Source organism: Polypterus senegalus, chromosome 6 (assembly GCF_016835505.1).
Source record: "Polypterus senegalus isolate Bchr_013 chromosome 6, ASM1683550v1, whole genome shotgun sequence".
NCBI classification, from domain to species: Eukaryota; Metazoa; Chordata; class Cladistia; order Polypteriformes; family Polypteridae; genus Polypterus; species Polypterus senegalus.
The window spans coordinates 1,360,620-1,383,382 of NC_053159.1; the positions used below are offsets into that span (position 1 = coordinate 1,360,620).

At 49.9% G+C, this 22,763-nt stretch overlaps 1 protein-coding gene across 1 annotated transcript in view; it reads right to left on the reverse strand.

Annotated features, from left to right (window-relative positions):
* Positions 1-476: 476 nt before the first annotated feature.
* pdia5 (protein disulfide isomerase family A, member 5) overlaps positions 477-22,763 on the reverse strand; it is a 97,319-nt gene continuing 75,032 nt past the window's right edge. The window contains exons 12-17 of the mRNA XM_039755223.1: positions 21,145-21,215; positions 18,158-18,321; positions 14,492-14,622; positions 8,782-8,852; positions 4,135-4,269; positions 477-1,897 (exon numbers count right to left, since the gene is read on the reverse strand). Of these exons, the coding sequence (XP_039611157.1) occupies positions 1,817-1,897; positions 4,135-4,269; positions 8,782-8,852; positions 14,492-14,622; positions 18,158-18,321; positions 21,145-21,215 (653 nt within the window). The 3' untranslated portion in view covers positions 477-1,816. The remainder of the gene's footprint in view (positions 1,898-4,134; positions 4,270-8,781; positions 8,853-14,491; positions 14,623-18,157; positions 18,322-21,144; positions 21,216-22,763) is intronic.

Here is a 22,763-nt window from a genome sequence, read left to right on the forward strand (position 1 = left end):
GAGAGGCTGGGGTTGTGACAAAAAGAGGACATTAGTCGTGAAGAGTGATGTTAATGGACAGGATTAGAAAGGAGGACATCAGAGGGTCAGCGCAGGTTGGACGGGTGGGAGACCAAGTCAGAGAGGCGAGATGGCGTTGGTCTGGACGTGTGAAGAGAAGAGATGAGGGGTGTAATGAGAGAAGGGTACCAAGGATAGAGGAGAAGAGGAAGGCCTAAGAGGAGGTTTATGGATGTGGTGAGGGAGGACATGCAGGTGACGGGGGTGACAGAGCAAGATGACGAGGACAGGAAGATCTGCAACAAGAGGATCCGCTGTGGTGACCACTAACGGGAGCAGCCAGAAGAAGATCGATGTTAATGGCGGCGACCCCGCTATTATACACAGAAGAGCCGTCAATGCATCATCACAAGGTCAGACTGAATGCCCCGACTTCGCAGACCCCCCAGTGTACAAACTGCGAAGACACCATGTGGCACCGTGTGTGACCCAGCGTGTTCTTTATTGGTTTTTTATTTTACCGTCGTTCTCGTTATTATTACAGTTCACAAGATTCTTTCAGTTTGGTGCCTAAGAAGAAACACAGAGAAAGTCGTGAAGGTGAGCACAGGCGTCGTGTCCTGCTCTGCTCGGCCCAGTCCTGTGGCGCGGGTGACACGGGTGACACGGACATCGTGCAGAGTGTAAACAAGTCAGACGCCCTCAGTACTCGGTCGGTCTCTCCAGCTTCAAAGTTCAGCGTGAATCACGATTGTTCCCTTTAATTGCCCACCTGCAGTCCCGCCGTCCCTGAGAACCTTAATTTAAATAAACGAAAGAGCAGGCACAACACCCGGAAAGGTAAAGGGCCATAGTGGGCTCAAGTCCTGCAGTCGTCACGTCCTGCCTGCTCCAGACAACCAGATGGCACGGTGACAGTCGAGCGGTAGCTCTGCGCGGCTTTGTCACGTCACCCTTTCTCCTCTAGTTCTGTGACATAAGCTGCAGTGTCACAAGCATTAATCGGTCAATGTGCGGTAGCCAAGGTGAGGTACGGCGTCTGTTGGAAATCGCAGTTTTTTAATTGATATGCAGGTACCTTGAAGAAGCTCCGACTCCTCAAAGAATCGTTAAAGGACACTGCTGGGCCTCCTTCTGAGCAGCCGGAGGTGACGTCAAGTCGAAAAAACAAAAAGACGCCTGCAAGTGCAGCTAAAATGTGTCACCTGGACCCTTATAAAGCGTGTGACATGAGAGCCCCCCCGGTCTTTACTCTGAAACGCACGCAGTTTCAAAACAGAAAAGCTTGATTTGTTCACACGGCTTCACATCGGTCGGATTTGGAATGCTAGGAAACCTTTGGATGACGTTTTTCAACAGGGTTCAATTTAAGGCCACACTCTGAAACTTAAACAGGACATGCTTTGTGCCTTCACATTATCCGATAAAAAAATAAGTCGATCAAAGTAGCTTTATACATTGTCAGTCCCTCGTGGAAAGAGCAAGAAGTCCCAAAAAAATAGAAACTGTGATTCTGTACATTGACACAATCGTCGCAAAGCACACTAGAAACGCACCGTGAATTAGGAAAAATTAAAGCCAGTAACAAAAAGCCGGACGTTATTGCATAGGTCAAGTGGTCTCGGAGCACTTCGTCGTTGTCAGTGGGGAGCGAAATCTCAACGGGTTTTCTTGGGAATTGTTTTTTTTTTGCTTCGGAATAATCACGTCAAGAGGCAGGCAAGACTGTGCCTGAAACTCCATTTACGCTTCTCACTTCTCCCGTCGGGAATCCACCGTCTTGAGAAGCGGCAAAGGCTCGGGGTGTCACGTGCCGTTACAACTCGTCCTTCTTCTTGCCCACCTTTTCCTGATCCTTCTCTCGTAGTGTCTTCATGAAAGTGACAAAGCCCGTCTCCTGGAAAGGGAAAACAAAACTATAATACTAATAATAATAATTATTCTTCTTTACAATTATACGGCGCTTTTCTCAGGACTCGAACCGCTTTTCCTAGAGAGTGGGGCGTCACTAATGTGCTGCACCCACCTGGATGATGGGACGGCAGCCATTTCTGCACCACACATTAGCAGTTGCGCGGTGAAGGGGTGGGTGAGAGAGAGAGAGAGCCAATTAGAGACCGGGACGATTAGGAGGCCAGCATGACCAGGGCATGATGGGAAATGTAATGCTGCCCTTCACAAAGGACGCCCAGGGATCTTTAATGACCACAGAGAGTCAGGACTCCAGCTGGCATCAGGGTCCACATTCAGACCCCCTGCTGGCCTCACCAACACCTCTTCCATTAGCAGCTTGTCCCAGATGGTCTCCCACCCACGTGCTGGCCAGGCCTGAACAGGCCGAGCTTCAGATGGAGGACCTGCTCTGAAGTTAGGGGGCACTGACTGAACAGATCGAGGATGGCACTGAGAAGGGCGCAGAGACTCTCCCACGAGTAGCTAGAGGACGAGGAAGTGCCAGCCCGGGGGTCAGTGAGCTCGTGTATTGGGGGGATTAAAGAGGACTTACAATATTTAGCAGGCTGTGTGACGTGTTACTGCAGGAGTATCGATGAGGAAGGGCTTACCAGGAGCCAAGCAGTTTGAAGGCCGATGGGAAAGATGGCGTCTTCACACAGCCCTGGTGCTAAAAGCATTTCAATTCATTTTTTCCCCCCCTCAAGCAGCACTCAAGACCCCAGGATGACAAAGCGACAACAGGACATTTGTGAAGCTTTATGAAAAGTAAAAACCTGAACTCTCACACTGACACCAGTATGCAGACCCTTTACTCAGCACTCTGATGAAGCCCCTTTGGCAGCCATTGCAGCGCCTGGAGTCTCTGGGGGTCTGTGATGATGAGCTTCACACCCTTGAATTGGGGGGTTTTCAGCCATTCTTCTTGGCAGATCCTCTCAGACTGGACGGAGACCACCAGCGGACAGCTATACGCGGGTCCCCCTCAGAGATGTTGGATTGCGGTTCAAGTCCGGGTCACTCGAGGACTTTCCCAGAGTTGTCCCCAAGCCACTCCTGTATCGTCTCACCCAGAGTGCCCTGCAGAAGGTTTTGCTCAGCCCTGACTACAGTAGTCTCCCAGTCCCTGCCGCCACCACCACCACGCTTCTCCGTTGGAATGACAAGTGGTGCCCAACTTCCTCTTGACATGATGCCAATCTCAGTTTCATCAGAGAACACGGCTTCTCGCCGTATGAAGGGTCCTTCAGGTGCAGGGTTTCAATGTGTCATCCAGCCATAAAGCCGACCCACATCTGCAGAGTGTTGGTTTTCCTCCTAGAAGCTTCTCCCATTTTCACACAGGATCTCTGGTGCTCAGCCAGAGTGACCATCAGAAAGCGTCGGCCCCCCCGTCTCTTACCAGGGCCATTCACTGCCCCGATTACTCAGTCTGGTGGCCACGGTGCTCTTGAGGACCCTCCATACTTCTGTAGCCTTCCCCAGATGTGGGCCTTGACACAATCCCGGACGGCTTGGCCTCTGCTCCGCTGCAGACAGGTGGGGGTCTTTCTCACTTCGTCCTCTCAATTCATTCCAGTTGTCCACCGGTGGAGTAGAAACAACTTCATGACGAGCAACAGAATGGGGGGCACCGGAGCCGACGCTCTTAATATGTGTGTCAGCTTCTAATAACCTTGAAAACAGACTGCAGACATTGTTTCCGCTTTGTCATTCTGGGGTATTGAATGAAATCATAAGGCTGCAACGTAACAAAATCAGAATACTTTGAGAAGACCTCGTGCTGTGCAGGATGGCATCGTCAGGCGGCGCTCGACTAAGGCCGCGAGGTCAGCCAGAAACTGCTTCTGAGGGCCACCATAATCCAGACGTCGCCGGTCCACGGCTGGCCACCAGCAGTTACGACGTTATGGTGGGCCGTTCATCAACCTTACAACTTGAGGGTAGAAACTGGGTGTGAGGGCCGGAGGAGCAGGAAATTGAATTGTCCTCGTTGTCATTCTAATTGAGTGAGTGTTGTGTGTGTCCTGAGCAGATGGCACTTTGGTGCCAGTCATGATCTGTGCTGCCTTCACCATCCCCTGCAGTGCCCCGAAGCCCAGCCTCTGTGGACTGGTTGTGTTGGTATCGGGACCAGTACTTGGATGAACCTGCGGAGCAGACACACTTGCTCTTACTCACCCCTCTCTCCCCACTGTAGCGCTCTCCAAACTTTCCATAGTTGTAGTAATTGAAGGTGGGGTAGCCCTCGACTCCTTCTTGTTTGCAGACTTCATGGTTTTGACCTTTGGTGCAGTCAACAGCAGCATAAGCAATCTGGGGACAAAATAAAAAACACAGAAAGTGTGAACCGTGGACAAACCACATGACTGGCACTGAACTCAACGTCACAGGCCACTGGAAGGCCCAATGTGAATGTGACGGGGGTGACGGCTCTGCTCCCATCTCTGACTGATATGCATTTGTAACCGTTAAGAACTTTGGGAGATCGTATCATGTAGTTGAACCCAATCTCCAATGTAAAGAACTAGAGGAATGCACATCCATATGTGCTCTGTAATTTGTTGTCTTCTGAGGTTTGTCGAGGTGGGAAGACAGAAGTTGTGCAGTCGGTGAAATAAACGTTTGGGCTCTAACCAAGTCCACGCGAGACTCTGGGAGGCAGTAACACGGGATTCAGAGCATCACGCGCTCCGCTGGGCTCCTGTCCCGCCGGGGGTCTTTATAAAGACACTGGAACACTCCACCACATTTTGGGTTTTTTGTTTGTACCGATGGCTGAGCGAGACTTCAAATCTCGTATTCAGATGGAGAACGACCATCACAGAACTCCTGATAAGACGGCCTTCATTGGTGTCCCACAATGGCAGACAATATTAAAACATTCCTGACAAAGTGATGGCACCTCCGCTAAGGACAAAAGACTTACGGTGTCACCAGCCCTCTACAGTTTTGTCTTGGTGCCACGCAGGAGACAGAAGTGCTGGCCTGTCCGTCACACCCGTGCGCATGGCAGACAGCTAAAAGGACCAACAGATGGCAATTCCACGCCAGGGTGGAGGGTGGCGGGGTGCTAACTAACCCCCTCTCTGTTATCTCTACAGACCAGACGTGGGGAGTCCTGCCTGGTCCCGGTGACGTCACTTCCGCCGACCTGCCTTATAAGCCACACCAGCTCCTGCATCTGTCGATTCTGTTTTGACTCCACTCTGTTCACAGCTGAGCGACATATTGGCCTTCTGCAGCCAGGATTTAAGCATACGGGTGGCTGCCCCAAGGCTGTTCATTCCACATCATCCATTTTCCAAACTCGCTAATCCACAGCAGGGTCGCAAAAAAAGATGGAGCCAATCCCAGCAAGTGTTGGGCACAAAGCAGAACCAATCCCTGGCCTGGTACATCTGAAGTGGAAATCGGCCAGGAAGCCTCGACTGGCACATCTGTACGCTCGGCCCACAGAGACAGAGACGGAGACGAGAACAACTCTCAGTGGCGCGGAGGCGGCCAACGGGCGTAAAACACATTTTCAATTCCACCGTGAGGCACAGACGAGTCCTCAGCCACTTCAACGTTCACGCTGCGTCTGGCTGCCTCGGATATTTCATTTGTGTTCGTTCGTGAGGATTTTCCGGGGATGTGGAGGGCTTCTCTTCTGATAGACGCGCTGGCTTATTAAACTTGTTGTTGTGGAACGGGAATGGCGACTTCGCCGTGCCTTTGACGTGAAGTAGACTCTTCATCAGCTTGAGATGCCGCCTTTGCTTTCTGCTTTTCCTTCCTTCCATCAAGTGTCACTTTCACTCAGGCTCTGTCGATGTGGGTGGGTCTGCCTGATGTCTTCAAGTGTGTGCCAATGAGATCTGGAGGGTTAATCAGAGGCAGCCGGGAATGCAAATCACGAGTGCGGCAAAGAACGTGCCAACACAGAAGCCGCTGCTTGTAACGTAACCAGCAGGCAGTAAGCAAATGCTTTAATCCAAGGCGACTTACAAAGGAGAGCAACATAATGGAGTAACTTCAGTGTGTTTTGAAGAAGCGCAGCAGGACACGTTCTAAAAGTTGATTATCACAAGTGAAGAGCTGATTTAACAACATGAGCGACATGGCGGATAACCACAGAACACACTGAAGGGGCAGCGGTTCAGATGGGGGTGGGCAGCGCGTTCCACCAACTAGGAGCTACAAATGAAGGGAGTCTGGACTGGGATTTGATGTCACGCAGGGGTCGCCGTTCACTGGAAGGGCCGACGACCTCACCAGTGTCTCCATATCACTGGTGCTGACCCACAGACGACTCTGTAGGTAGCCATCGAGGGTCTGACTCGGATGTGTCCTGCTACAGGGAGCCAACGTATAGCGACCTGAAGAAAGAAGGGACGTGCAGCCATCTTGGCTGATGGAATACAAGACAGGGCGCTGAACTTTGGACCATCTGCAGTGGCACATGCAGGTCCTGTTGGGGCTGGCTGCCTGGGGCAAGGCCTTATCTGGGCAAGTGGGTGAAGGTCCTGGCTTGCTTTGTGGGACCTTTGGTAGGCTGCACACCCATTTTCAAAATGAGTGAGACTCCACCTCACAACACGGCCTCTCTTCATCGGTAACACTCGCCTGAGGAGGAGGAGGAGGAGGAGGAAGATGAATACGGTGTTTGTGGAGGACATTGTATTGTATGTTCTCAAGAAGAAAGTCTGTGTGAAAAAAAGTCTTTGTGGACCAGAGACCACTGCAAAGCACTTCAGTTCTAGGTTGGGGGTACAAGAAGCCCCCCAAACACCCACTGCAGAAATATTAAGAGTTTGTACTTTTCCTCCAGTGGCCTTCTTATCCTGAGAAAGTAACTTTCACCAAAACCCCAAATAAACGTCACCACATCTGGGTGAACAGGCTGCTTTGGCAACACTAAGCCCACACGTAGGATTGAAGCGGCAGCGGTGACAACAGTGGCAGTAACCCTGGACTCCCTGTGACCACCAAAGGACACAAACAGAGTCACATCCTGATCTGCACTGACAACCCAACGGTGGACGTGTCACCTGCGGCTGTTACTGTTGGGTCACATCGTCGGCCCAAGTCTCTCCAGCGTCACAATGACACAAGATGGCCGTCACTCAACCCCAACATGAGGAAAGCAGAACCGCAGCATTTGTGTCATCGCTCTTCACAAAATGTCCTGACTGACTGGTGACAATGATGTGGGGTACAACGGGTGACAAAAAGCTGCTCAAAAGTCACAGAACACAACTTGGCACCTTGTAGCAAATCTGCTCCAGTGCTGTTGGCAGACTTAACCCACTGGGCATGGATGGCACTAGGAAACATGGAGTTTGAAAGTCTTTAGTCAAGGGGCATGGAAACTGTTGGCCTCCACGGAGACATTAGGAGAGTATTCAATGGATATTTCATCTTCATCATCGTCATCTTCAGCCAGCTCTTCCTGGTGAGGCTGACCAGGCCACCATGTGCTCAGTGACTTCCTCCAACTTCTCCTACAGAGCTCCAAGACGCAGTCAGGGTGGTCCAGACGCCAAATCCCACCCGAATGTCCTTTGTCTTCTTCCAGTGGTCCATGCCATATAGACCGCCTGAGGGAGAGGCTGGGGGGGCATCCTAAATAGAGGCCTGAGTGCCTCGACTGACTCTGAGCAATCTGAAGCAGCAGCGGTTCCACTCGGAGCTCCTCGCCGTATGTTTGAGATCTCCAGCTCTTTGCTTTTAGAGCCACACAGTTGATATGCTGCTGTGAAAAGGGGGCTACACAGATGCCAGCCACAGAACAGGGCCAGCAGAGTTTCTTTTGGGTTTATGGGCATGGGAGCTGTCAGGGCCAGAAGGCCGCACTCGTGTGTTCACTTTGACATTTATAATGTTTGGGGGGAAAAAAACAAAAAAAAAAAAACACAACACACACACACCACTAGATGGCGCAAAAGGCCAAATCCAACAGAGTGAGCTCCACGACGTGCCAGAGGGTTCACAGAAAAGCCACCGGGGGTCCCGGCATTTCACGAGCATCTCCGTCTGCTGACAAATCTCCCGGTCCAGTTTAGGCAGGGACTGTTCAGGAGTTCATCGGGGTTAAGGGAGGCCAGGGGGCTCAAGCAAAGATGGGGTGTCAAGACAACAAGCCCACCAGTAAAAGCTTAGCCTGGAGAGGAGACTAAAATGGACCGACAGCCCACAATGCCTGAAAAAATTAAAAGTCAACAGAGGCCTGTGCCAGCGGAGTCATTTGACACACTGTGGGGGCACGGGCCTTAATCGTGGCAAACTGGTCACTGTGGAGAGCAACAGCTGAGTGCCCAGCCATCTTTTTTTTTTTAACCACATATCTGGGGCAACTGGAGCCTATCCCAGTAAGCACTGGGCACAAGGCAGGAAAAACACCGGGCAGAGTGCTAGCCCATCACACATCAGGGGCCAATTTAACAATGCCAATCCACCTGTAGTATTGAAATGTGCCAGAGGAAATGCAAAGCAAGTCTCGACTAAAGGACTGCGATGACCGTTTGGCTTGGAGGATTCTGTACAGTAAAGTGGCCGTGATGGTGGATTGACGTTGATTGGCGTCTGAAGGTCATCGGGGTCCGGCCTGGTAAGCCCCTGATGATCCTTTGCTCTTCACTATTGGAGATGGCGCCTGTCTGATCTCCTTGTATTTCAATCTACTGTAATTCAGTAAGCTGGTGTGTGAGCACTCTACGCATATAAACATGAACGTTTGTGCATATCGTGATGGGGGTGTGGGGGGCACCAAACTCCCGATGCCATCACGTAGTGTGCATCCATACAAGACAACACGACAGGCCCGCACATACACAGACTCATTACCTTCCGGTCTTCTTTAAACAAGTCAGCCGCCAACGTGAAGTGTGGGACGGCGTTTTTACAGTGGGGGCACCCTGGAGAGAGGAAAAAAAAAAAAAAAACAGGAAACACAAAATGAGAAACGGGAGACAAAATGAGACGAGCCAGAGAGGCGGTCATCTATAGCTGAAGCCCTTCCATGTCATCTGAACGTAATAAAGGCGCACAGCACATCCTCAAAGCCACTCAGTCACGTTCAGAGGCAAGGGGGGCACCAGCCAATCCTGATGGGCACCCAAACGCACTCATACAGGGCCAGTTTCGACTTGCCGGCTACACTAATCTGCGTGTCTTCTGGGATGTTGGAGGAAAACCCCAGAATGGCGCACAGGGAGAAGACGCAGACTGGACAGGCACAGTGACAACATATGACACTGCATTTGTGAGGCAGCAGCGCTAACCTCTGTGCCACCCTCAGTCTCTCAGCCCACTTGTAGAGGTCGGGCTGCTGGGGTACAAGTCTTAAGTGTGCTTCGGCTCAGATCAGGTGGACAGGATGCCAGTCTATCATAGGACATCCCGGACAGACCGAGCTTCACTGATGAACCTGAGCAGGGCAGCAGACTGGCACCCTGGGTCCAAATGTCATGCTTGTGTGTAACGTATATGCCATCCCTTTAGTCCTAAAGGTGTGCAGGGTGGGCCCACTGTGACTGAGTGAGTGAGCAGATGGCACCGGCACCCCATTTAGGCTTTGGCTTCTTCTTCTTTACTTTCCAAGCATCCCTGAGACCCCCACACACAAAGCCTTCACTGCAGGTCTCTGAATGTCCCCCCCCCCTTATTATGTGCTGCACTTACCCATTCAGATCGGTGTTCACAGTAAACAGATGAATATTTCATGAATTCGGCATGGAGGACATTTCTGGACTCCCTTCGCCTGATGTAACGTTAAGTCCGCCGCCAGAACATTTCACAGAGCGGTGCATTAAAAGGCATTCGCCATTAAAAAGATCTTAAAAGGCAGCGACAGCTCTGCACGTTGCTCGATAAAACACAGCAAACCGCACTCCATTATTGGAGCCGAATAATAAAAAGCACAGCAACACCACAGAACAAATGCGGAGAAACGCGGTGGGACAGAAAAGCAGCAGCACGTTACACTCCCACAGGCTCGGTGGGCCGGGAGTCGCCACTGAGAGCGAAGCCAGAAATGGTGGGAGTCCAGCAATGGCCCACCAGGAGTAGCCAGTCAGCCAACCCTGTGAGAACTGCAGAGGAAAATGGGGGCACCACAGATTCATGTGGAGTTGGGGGCTTAAAACCAGGCCACCCCGGGAGGTCACAGGAGCACACAGCGACTGCCTCCAAGCCACTCAGAAAAGGGGGTCTAGTGTGAATGGCAGGAGGTGTGGATTGGCGTCCCACCCAGAAAGTGGAGTCTCACAGTAATACTGATGAGCGGATACAGGCGAGTGTCTGCACCAAAACCGAAACGCACATGGAGTGCAGGGAGGAGCAAAAGGAGGAGCACAGGGTGGAGCAATGGGAGGAGCACAGGGCAGGGAACAGGGCGGAGCACAGAGAGGAGCAATGGGAGGAGCACAGGGCAGAGCACAGGGCGGAGCAAAAGGAGGAGCACAGGGTGGAGCAAAAGGAGGAGCACAGGGTGGAGCAAAAGGAGGAGCACAGGGCGGAGCAATGGGAGGAGCAACAGGAGGAGCACAGGGCGGAGCACTGGGAGGAGCAATGGGCAGGGCACAGCACACTCGCTCTCTTAACACTGGGCCTCGAGTCGGTGCTAACACTTTGACTCGGGTATCGACAGCAGCTTTCAGACCTCAGCGGGACCGAAGCAAATGATGGAGTAACTCGTGACGCGTCTCACCGCCGCTTTGGTCCTCCAGTCTGCAGACCTGCGCACCTCCCTGCTCCACGCAAATCACAAAATGGAGTCCCCCTCCCACACTGGTGACTGGAGCTAGTTGTAAAGGGAGGGGGTCTCCCCTTTGGTACTCCATTTGCACCGAGCGCAAGACCCTCACATTTGGTACCAAAGTCGATGAAATGCTGGTGCTGTCCTGTTGTAAAAATTGGGTTTTAAAGTGCCAGTGGCGCAGTGGGTAGCACTGCTGCCTCGCAGTTAGGAGACCCGGGTTCGCTTCCCGGGCCCTGCCTGTGTGGAGTTTGCATGTTCAGTCCAAAGACATGCAGGTTAGGTGCATTGGCGATTCTAAATTGTCCCTAGTGTGTGCTTGGTGTGTGGGGGTGTGTGTGTGTGTGTGTGCCCTGCTGGCGCGCTGCCCGGGGTTTGTTTCTGCCTTGCACCCTGTGCTGGCTGTGATTGTCTCCAGCAGACCCCCCCGTGGCCCTGTGTTAGGATATAGCGGGTTGGACATGACAGTGACAGTGCCAGTGTACCACTCAACATTGGCATCATAAGCCATAAAATGTGGAAGCCATTAAGAAAACTTTTAAAGGCTCACCTTAATAAATATGTCCGGATATTATAATAATAATAATAATACTAAGTAATGTTTGACCAGTTATTAGGTGACAGCAAAATGAATAAAAACACAACACGAATACGCGAGCCACGTTTCCAAACCAAATAAAACGGGCGATGTTGACTCGCGGCCTGCGACTCGTTGCTGATCAGACCGATCTCCGCCGCAAATCTTTGATGACTTTTGCTGTCCTTGACACAACGTGACATTTGTGTTGTGGGCTTTTTAAACAGCTGAGCGTATCAAAGCTGGCATAAGCCGCAGCATGAATATCACACGACTGTCAGAATGACAGCAGCGTCCATTTTACCAACTCGCTAACAGCCATATCACGGTATTACAAATCTGCAATAAAAATCTTGTGAACGCTAATTTCCGCACTGACAGGCAATCCGTCACTTGAAAGTTTTACTTCAATCAGCCTTAAATGATCCGGCAAAATCTAAGAGCCAAATTTAAATCATCAGAACAAGCGCACCAAGGAGTGCCGCACACACACGTCTGCCATTTCATTTCAAACGCGGGCCGATTCGGTTCGGCTTCACCGCACTGCGGCTGCAGTTACCAAAATCACCTCCATTTCCTTCAAGCTTATCCTTCTGTTTTATTAGATAAGAGAAAGATTTGGCTGTGGAGGTGACGGGTGCAGACAGACTAGTGGGGTTTGGGCAGGAGAGGTGGCGGAGATGAGGCAGGAGATGCCATGGCTGGAGGTGGCACACGATATGAAAAGAACGAGGATACCCAGGGCCGTGGAGGCTGGAGGAGAAGACGTTGGGGAGAAACCCAGAAAGCGGCCGAGGTGATCCCGACGACTAAACTGGCTCAAAGCAAACCATCACGGAGACTCGCTGCCACTGCTCACCACAGATTTCCACAAAACGCACACCCAATGAGCCGATGTACAGTGCGTGACGCCACAGACCCCATGACATGTCACCTTAAAGTTGCTTTGATTGTAACGAGTCATTCAGTCAATTCAGGAAACTCGTCAAAAGCTTTCTGACTCCAGAGGCGCACTCAGCCCACAGGGGACTTCACTTTGCTCCACACAATCTCCCATCAATCCCTGCTGTGACTCAGGCCAAGTCCACACCGCTGTGATTCCATTTAAAAACAAGAAAGCCGCCTCTTTGCTGACAAGAGTTTGCACAAAAGTATCTCAACCCACACTTAAAACGACCGAAAATACACGAGACGTGCCCATTCACCCACAGTGGGCATGTGCATGTTGGCAGAAACAGGAAGAGGAAGCGTCCTTAACGCTAGACATTCGATTACACGAAGAACAGCAAATGACAAATACAAAAAATGAAACTGGATTGTGCTGTGTGGACGGACGATGACATGGAATTGTCATTAGGAGTAACACACGTGTGAAATTATCCACCATTTTGGAATGTGGTTTTCTTCCATGAAAGGTGACCAAGCAAATGTAAATGCCAAGATGGAAGGACTGGCATCCCACCCAGGAAGGAGGAAGGTTCCTTACCCGGATGGCAGGCCCCAGGGCATCCCGGCCAGATTTGTCTGCAGTGCCATTCCCGGCCAGGAAGAAATAAAATGGAGGGACAGGGAAGGACAGTCTCTGGGGGCTATTTATTCCCTCACACTCCTGCAGGGCACCTTGGGAAATGTAGTCTTGGTGAGCAGACCTGTCAGGGTATGTGGGTTCCACCAGGGGGGGCTGTAAGAAAGGAGCACACATGGAAGGAGGTCCCATCTGACCCGGAAGTGCTTCCAAGGCTGACACTCAAGTATTCCTGGGTCTGCCATAAAAGAAGCCAGCCAGCCTCACCCAGGTGAGCTGAGCCGAGCTGAGCTGGCAGGAGGAGAGACGTCTGTATCTTGGAGGATCGTGAATGGTAGAAAGTATTTGTGTCAAACGCCCATCACTTTATTGAAGTGAAGTCTCACCACTTACACCTTAACACCAGCAAGACCAAGGAGCTGGTGGTGGATTTTAGGAGGCCCAGGCCCCTCATGGACCCCGTGATCATCAGAGGTGACTGTGCAGAGGGTGCAGACCTATAAATACCTGGGAGTGCAGCTGGATGACAAATTGGACTGGACTGCCAATACTGATGCTCTATGTAAGAAAGCTCAGAGCAGACTATACTTTCTGAGAAGGTTGGCATCCTTCAACATCCGCAGTAAGATGCTGCAGATGTTCTACCAGACGGTTGTGGCGAGTGCCCTCTTCTACGCGGTGGTGTGCTGGGGTGGCAGCATAAAGATGAAAGACGCCTCATGCCTGGACAAACTTGTTAAGAAGGCAGGCTCCATTGTAGGATTAAAGTTGGACAGTTTAACATCTGTGGCAGAGCGACGGGCACTAAGCAAACTCCTGTCAATCATGAAGAATCCACTGCATCCACTTAACAGTGTCATCTCCAGACAGAGGAGTAGCTTCAGTGACAGACTTTTGTCACCATCCTGCTCCAATGACAGACTGAGGAGACCCCACACTATGCGACTCTTCAATTCCACCCGGGGGAGTAAATGCGAACATTAATTTTATTTTAATTCTTTTCATTTTTATTACTATTTAATTTAATATTGTTTCTTTGTATCAGTATACTGCTGCTGGATTATGTGAATTTCCCCTTGGGATTAATAAAGTATCTATCTATCTATCTAAGTCTGGGACCCTGAGCTCCCCCTAGTGATCACACAAGGAATGACTTATGGTAATGAGTAGGGGAAGGTCATGCAGAGAGGACAAACCAATCAGAGCGCGATTAGAGTCTGCGTCTTCAAAATTCTCCATTTTGACCCATCCACTCTCCAACACTGAGCTCCGTCTTTAGAGGTTGAAAATGCTGGAGTAGTGGGGACAAAATGTGAAAGCGGAAACTAACGTCAATGTTCTTAAACAAAAACATAGTAGTGTGGACGTAGGCTCAATGTGTGCGGCCTGCAGTGGTGCCCAAACAGGTCAGACGCACACCCCGTGCCACTCTTCTTCTTCTGTCACACTCTCAGCTGCACACGGTGTCACATGAAAGAGAGCGACTTGCACCACTGGAGACATGCAGTGCCTCATGTTGAGTTATGTACCAGCTGTACCCTCGCCGTCTCCCACACGCCGCTGCACAAGGTGGTACGAGAAGGAATGAGCCACGGTCTCACCCAATGCGGCCTGTAAAAAGTGGTTTGGGGCGAGAGGGTTTGGTTCACTTGGGACGAAGTAAATAATGAATACACAAGTCATGAGAGCTACTCACACGGGGCGTAAAACATGACGAGGGCGTGCTTCTTCTTCTTCAGGAAGTCCTTGAAGTCCTCAGCTGCCAGGTGGCTCACATGCGATGGCTTCTCTTCCCAGGACTGCTCTGGAGGAGGTGGCGCTTGAGGGCTTTAGGGGAAGAAGCAAAGACAAGCAGCTAATTTAGAGACACTTCAGTGGCCAAAGAGCTGCACCATCGGGGTGCAGGGAACAACTTGAAACTGAAAGATGACATTTATTAAAATAAAAAGAGTGCGTAGAGCAGACAGCCCTGCCGTGATGATCAAGTGCAGGTCTTGTCATTAGTGCAGGCTGTTCTGCTGCGCTCTTGAGCTTTGTGCTGGCTGGCCAGAAGGCAATGGTGGGAGGTGTCGACTGACCTGCACGGCCTGCAGACCACCGGCAACGTAAGTGGGCAGAAAACATGACTGGACTGAATCGCTCGTCTTCACCAACCTGGCAGGGCACTGTTAAGTAACATCTCTGTGAAAGGCGCCACATGCAGCGCCAGGACAAAGTCCTCAGACCCTTCACTGTTACACATGTTGTTACGTTGCAGTTAAAGTGGGAGGTCTGAAAACCAAAAGTGCACCTTATGAGATGGACTTAGGAGTCGTAGTGGACTATCAGCTGCCAGACAAGAAGGCTAACAGAACGTCAGGTTATATAGCGCCTTGATGCGTGGAGCACAAGTCACAGGAGGTTCTGCGCAGGCTTTATAACACACTGGTGAGGCCTCATCTGGAGTCCTGTGTGCAGTTTGGGTCTCCAGGCTACAAAAAGGACATAACAGCACTAGATGGATGGATGGATGGATAGCTAGACAGAGTGAAAGGCACTATATAACAGATAGACATGATCAACTATTAGTGAGTTCTATCTGTAGACATTAAGAAGGATAACAGAATGACATGTGCAATACAAGTCACAGGAGGTTCTGCTCAAGCTTTATAACACACTGGTGAGGCCTCATCTGGAGTACGGGGGGCAGTTTGGGTCTCCATAAAGACATAACAGCACAAGAGAAGGTCCAGAGAAGAACAACTAGGCTGATTATGGGGGCTACAGGGGATAAGTTAGGAGGAAAGATTAAAAGAGCTGCAAGGGGGCCTGAGTGAAGGGTTTAAAATGATGAAGGGAATCAGTGCAGTGGATCAAGACGGTGACTTTAAAATGAGTTCATCAAGAACACAGAGACAGAGTGGGAAACTTCACACAAACATTAGGACAGGGAACACACGGGATAAGTGACCAAGTAGTGTTGTGGTCTGGAGGACTTTAGAGACCTCCAAAACTTGACAATGTTAATTTAAACAAATTAAGTGGACAGGACTGGCAAGCTTTGCTGGGCTGAATGGCCTGCTCTCGTCCAGACTGTTTGGATTCACTTGTCCTCCCGTCAAGCAGCACACAATGCCACAGAATGACAAAATGAAAACAGGAGTTTAGGAATTTTTGAAGACCTACCAAATGTCCAAGCTGAAGTAATGTCTCTCAGGGTCGGTCAGCACTTGAGATCACACAGGGTGTCTGTCTGTCTGTCTTAACCTCGATAATTCTGAAAAGCTGCCAATGCTTTTCATCAGGAGTTTGCGAATGTCACCAAAGTGTCCTGTGCTCTCTTTTCAAGACATTTCAATGAAAACCGGACCTTCCCAACACATCTTCTTGAAGTATACATGTGTGTCCTGGTCCACTGAGAGCCGACTTATTTCATTGGAACAGACAGACAGGGCGACAACAGGTGATGCTTTTTAGACGTTCTGTCACTTGTCACACTTTATGCTGCTTTAAGGCTACATTCACATTCCAGGCCTCATTGCTTAGTTTTGATTTTTTGCCCGCCTTGACGGTTCACATTCATAAGTCACAAGTGACCTGCTGCATCAAACCATAATGTGAGTGTGTCTGTCCCCTGAAATGGCACGCATGCGCACATTGATGTGTTTGTGCACAAGTCATCTGCGTCACCAACCACAAAAAACATCATTATCTGTGAGGCGCCTTGTGGCATTGAAACTGACAAAATGGCGCCACTAGTAGCTCGTGTATGCATCGTATTTTGCTCTGCAGGATGGCGAACAGTTTGTCTGCTGTACACAATTAGGTCAAGAAGGTGAAAAAAATGCTGGCTGTGCTGTTTTCACAGCTATTGCTGGGACTGCTGTCCCAGGAGATGTGTGGGGACGAGAAAGGAGCCAGCAAAGGTAGGACCCTGACTGTTGTCACAGCTGTCACTCTCCTCCATTGTTGTTTTGTGGTGCTGCCTGATGCCGACAGCACTCAGCCCATTTATACAGGCAAAAAAACCCCACAAGAATCCTGTTCTGACCATTCTCCTCCATTTCACATGGCCACAGATCAGACACGCATCCCATCTAGGAGCACATACAAAAGTGACTCAAATCGGATTTAAAAAGAAAGATCGGACGTCTGAGTCTGCACAGCCCTGAAAAAAATCAAATAAAGGCAAAAAAGTCGCATTTGAGTCGCTTCGGCCTGGTAAGGTGAGGGCAGCCATAGTTATTGAGACGGAGCGCTCAAATTGGGTAAGCAGCCTGGGCAGCATATTGGCGAGCTGGAGACGTCTGTTATGCGTTTTAACGAAGCTGATGACAGATGTCTTGAGTGGCAGTCAATCTCTCACTGGTAAGGAGGACATTGATGTAGGGGCCGTGCCAAGCGCTCATTTTTTTTTATTTATCACGTCAAATATTCCGGCGGTCACTCATCCATGCTCCAGGGCGCCTGTTACCATAATCACTTACACAGTTCATTGGAAGGCTGGATGACATTACAAGGTTATTATTCAGAAGACCTGATTGAAACGAAATACATCTTGGATACACAAAGACAGGACCACCGGGCCGTGCCAGCGAGCAAATAATTCAATGAGGCCGAACTGAACATCAAAGCAAGGTCGAGATTATTTGTGACCAAAGCCATTTACAGCTACAGCTCTAAGGCACTTAAAATTCCGTCCCAGCCACGGGGGGCTCAGGCGTGGAAGGGGGAGAAAAAAAAAAGATGAAAGTGAAACACTGCAACGACTTAACGTACGTACATTCACACACAAATTAAATCCACATGGTGTGTACTTCTACAGACTAATAATCAATCAATTCAAACGACAAATCATACATTTCTAATAAAAACCCATCTAGCAAATATAAAAGGAGCCTGGCATGGCAGGGCAGTGGTTACGGCGGCTGCTTCACAGATTCGGCCTGCTGGGATTGACACCTGCACTTGGCCGTAGTCTGACATGAGGCGATGGGGGGCTACAAGTGTAACGAATCACTGGAGAGAGATGTAGAGATGAATGACCAATAGGGAGAGTCCTAGAACGTAACGCACGGTGGGGTGTGCCCGGCGTGTTTAGGGAGCAGAGATGGCGCAGTGCGTTACTGGGTAGGCCTGTAGAAAAACTGCTGTGCTGGCAGAACGGGCGTCCTGATCCAAGGGTGACATTTGTTTCCAGGACAGCATGATGGCAGAGGGAAGGTCCAGCTTTGTTGTTTATGTTGCCACGTTTAAGTGGCAGCCCTCTTACAGCACCAATGTGCTCAGTTGGTGAAGCTTTATTTTAAAATACATTTACAAATTAAGGTGAACAGTAAAGACTAAACGTACAGAACACAGCGACGGCAACGCTTTGTCTTACTTGTGGAGCCACTCGATGATCTTGTCTTTGGTCCGGAGGTGCGGCAGCGTGAACTTCTCCTCTCCGTCCTCAAAGTATTTGACTGTTGGGAAGCCAGACACGTGGTACTTTTCTGCCACAACTTTGTGGATGGTGGCGTCAACTGCTGCCAGGACTCCGGGGCTCTTTGTAGACAGAAAACAGATGGCGTCAGTTCAGCAAGCTTTTGTCAATTTTAGAAATGTCATTAAACAAAAAAAAAAAAAAAAAGCATTTTACATAAAAAAAATCTGGGAGTCATAATTAGCAACCAGGTGGGCAAGGCATCGGGGAAACGGCAATCTGAACTGAGTGACGGGAAGATGAATTGGAATTTCTCTCCAAAGGGACAAATGAATTAAACATCTCGGATGTGATGAGAACCAGAATCGCTTTACACAACATGCGCGGCCTAATTCACTCATCATGCGGAGCACACGCTAAAAGGTTTCATACATAATGTATGTCGCTATACTTTACAGAGTCGTGATTACCTTCATAAAAACAAATGTACTGATACAAAGGTGCAGGCGTGCAGTGGGACAGACAGACAGACACAATACGATTAAAAAAAAAAAAAAGACAGGCACCACGAGGGAAACGCTAACCCTGACCGTGATTTTAAATACGGGACCAACCGAACCTCTCTGGACCGCAAGCAGAATAAATAAAAAGACAGAAATCGCCGAAATCCACGGACGGGCCTTCCCGTAATCTCAACTCCGGGGCAGTAAATGTTGCGTCCAATCATGAAGGGGCTTTAATGCTTTTACTAAATCACCGTGAATCTTGGAAAGGCACGCGGACACACACCCCTGCCTTCGTCCGGTGATCCTGATCGTATTCGGTTGTTCTTTATGTCAATTAGCCGCCCTGACATCACGTTACAGGTGACTTGGACTCGGCGTGAATGATCCTGTAACAAGCCGCACACTGAGACTCGCTTATGGTGGCAGCTCTGGAGGTGAAGAGGTGGCGAGATTTGAGCCACTGCACTCCTAAAACGCATCAATCCAACACGGCCTTATTCTAGAATGTGATCCTCCATCAAGTTCTAAAACGTGTGACAAAAAACGATTCACAAAATGGCAGTGCAGTGACATCACAAACATAACTTTAAGAAGTAACAAGCTTAAAGGAATATGCCACACAAAATGACTTTTCTCTCCGTTACTTTACCCCATCTAGTTTGTAGTGATGGCCGAGTAAAGCTTGGAATCTCACGTCTTCAACGAGAGGCATCTATGGCGACCAATGGCAGACAACAGCAAAAGGATATTAAAGCATTTACCGTGACGTATAATCCACACGTCAAGTCACCCAGGTATACGCTGGCAACATCTCATAGACGTGCATCTCGACTAAAATGTTAAATAAGCCACTTGTGGAAAACGCTCTTGTGAACAATAGGGAATGCGCTCAGACGCCAGCGAGCACTGGAATTTTAAAGGCGTCTCCCTGCCGCGACCGGAGAACCTCGGGATGATTCAGAGGCAGGCTGTGAAACGACACGGGTGAGCGGACCTTCTGTATGTTGAAGCGTCTCAGATGTGCACAAGTACGAGACTCATTCTCCACGCTGATGTGCTCAGCCGCTCTTCTTGAACTTGTAATCTTTAACTGTGTACGTTTCCTTAGCGAACTTTGGCGCGGTTGACATCACGTGACGGGCAATGTTAGCCAATGAACGGGCCCGGCTCTCCTGACCGATGAATGAAGGGTTTGCGGATTATTAATTCAAACGCTCGGCCTCGTCTGAGCACATTACATTTTCGCTCCACAGAGTGTTTTGCGGAGGAGGTTTACTTAGCAATATTTTCATAAAAATCTCCGTGTTTGGGACGTTGTTAGCGTACGACTGGATGGCTGCACATGTGGATTATGTGACACGAGTACCGTGCGGCCTTTTTTCTTGAATGTTTTTCACGTGGTTTGCTGTTCTCTGGCATAGACGTCTATTCTAGCAGAACCTTTCGTTATCCCCGTTCTCCATGACAAGATGAGATTACAAGTTTTCTTGGCCATCACTACATGGGGGCAAGAAACACGTCAAACAAAATACAGAAATATTTTTGGGTGGAGAATTCCTTTAAGAAACACAAAAGAAAGAAAAATATATTTGGAAGTGCAAAAGAGCTACAATCGTGAAAGGAGGGAATGCTTTTATTGTAATTGAGTTAATCTTATCGTAAAAGGCCTTTGCTTGCATTATGCAATTCTTTAATGAATTATCAGTGCGACTTCCCATCTCTCCCCATCGGGTCAGCAACCAATGCCACCTGCTAATTAAAATGGTCGGGGGACACGCAGATTTAATTAAATATAGTGCAGCTCCAAAACTTCAGCGACCTCCTCAGGACAGGCGACCAAACCTTGGCCTGTTGTGGTCCACGCGGCTTTAAAAAAAACAAAACGCAACCTACCAAGAGTTGGGCTCACTGCGAGCGCACACATCATCCATCCAATGTGTGACATGAGGCTGAAAGGGCGTCGGCAGGAAGAAAAACACAACAAGTGAGATCATCGGCCTCGGAGCCAACGCTTCCTGACATCCAGGAGGTGCTCGGGAGCCGGCATGGCCTTTACGCACAAATCCGGGCCAGAATTCAATCCCACCTTCTTCAGAGTCCTCTCCGTGCCATCTGTCCTCGGAGGCTCACAAAATGGCTGCTGTCCCTTATAAACACCTAACTGTCATCAAGTGGGAGCCTCAAAGCATAAGCTGTGGACACGGCAACTTCTCTAGTAATGTGAGAATGTCAAGAAGTAAGGAAAAGGAACGGGCCTCACACTTGACCTGTGCCTGTTCTGTAAAACTCTACACAATGTGCTAAAGTAAGGGACAGGTTGGCTTCACGTCCTGATTCAGCCCCTAAGACGCGTAAAGCCGAGAACTTTAAACGGCGTCCCTCAGCCAAAAGGGACTGGCGTTGTGAGAAGGAGCAGACACAGCATTGGTTTTCACTCACGTGCTCATCCTTGTTGAGGACCTCGGCAGCTTCATCATAGTCTGGCTTCATTTTCTTACAGTGACCGCACCCTGAAAACAAGTCACAGGGGCCATTAGAGGGAGTTGCATGAATTCACAGGCCTGTTACAAACACAACATTCTTCTTATCTTTAAATGAGAAACAACACGCCGCTCCTGGGCTTTAAAGAGAGGCCGCCGCCTTGCTTTATGGACTAAAGCCTGGCCGGAAGAAGCGGCCAAACTATGACCACAGCGGCCCCTTTGCTCGTTTCCAGGCCTTCATTGAGCCTAAGCCCACAAATTACAAGAACAACGAACCCCAGGGGACCCAGACATGAGAAGTGGGGCGGCCGGCCAGCCGGCGGAGGTGTAGGCGGCCTGCCACTCGTATGCAGAGCCGGCTGGCTTGTCACATGTCACTCTTTTATGCACACCACATGTTTTGCTGTTACTTGTATGTTTCTCTGCTGGCTCCTCCTTTGTGCAGAAGGACAGATGGAACTTTAATTGTCTCAAGAGTGAGATTTCGCCATCATATTTTAAATATTACACATTCTTGCTTTTTGCTTTCCCTGTTATGCTTCATCGGTATTTCTTGGGCCCTGCCAGGAGAAACACAGAGAAGCTGCTTTGTTTCCAGAAAGTTCAAGCATATCTGGACTGGGGTGAAGGACCGAGTCCCACTGAGTCCCACCGATTGGCTTGTAGTTCAAAAACAATAAAAATCGTCAGCACACACTGCAGGACCACAACTCCAGGATGTCTGACCGTCCACCTTCTACATTTCTGTACACTCTGGTGGCACCAGGAGAAGAAAGTGAACAGGGACCAAGAGCAAGCTAACAGCGAAAGAGAGGAAGAGGAGAAGAAAGTGGTGCAGGAAGAGGAGCAGCACACAGAAACAGTGACAAAGAACGGGACAGAAGGTCCAAATGACGCGTGTCCGGACCACTGCAGCTGCATGGCTTATGTTGAACTTGCCATTGGGCCGACGTGGAGGATCATATGGAGCCCCGCTGTGCTCACCGAAATCGCAGAAAGGTGCTCTGAAGTCAACGGAGAAGGAGAAGCTGAGCCAGTTTTAAGTGGTCTTTAAGGCATCTTTGAGGGCAAACCAAGCGTCTACCAACTATGCTGTCCAGAAGTGTGCCCTGAGCTGTGAGGCAGGAGAGCTAACCAATGAACAACGAGCTTCCTGGGGGTCAGGACAGTAACATCTGTTACAGAAAGTGGCAAGAGGAGCACAATGCATAAATTTGCTGAGCCTTCACCCCACAAGCACCCTGCACTTAAGAGTCGCAGAAAACCAACAGAGAGGGGCAGACGAGGGAGCCGTCTGGTGCCTGCAATCAGCAGTAGGGGGTGGCACATCTCCACTGACGCGTCCACCAGCTGCAGTGCCAGCAATGGTGCCACTGTAAACACTGCATTTGGGACTTTTGGGTGCCCCCGGCATCTGGGTGATGTTAGCATACAGCGTGGCAATCTTCCAGGAGGGTGCGGAAGATCAAGAGCAGCTCGCTGACCGACTCTGGGTGTGTATCCGAGGCCTGGTTTCCACTGCCAGACACGGTGCCCATTATAAAGGCAGGAAGTGTGGGGTAGTGGTTAAGGCTT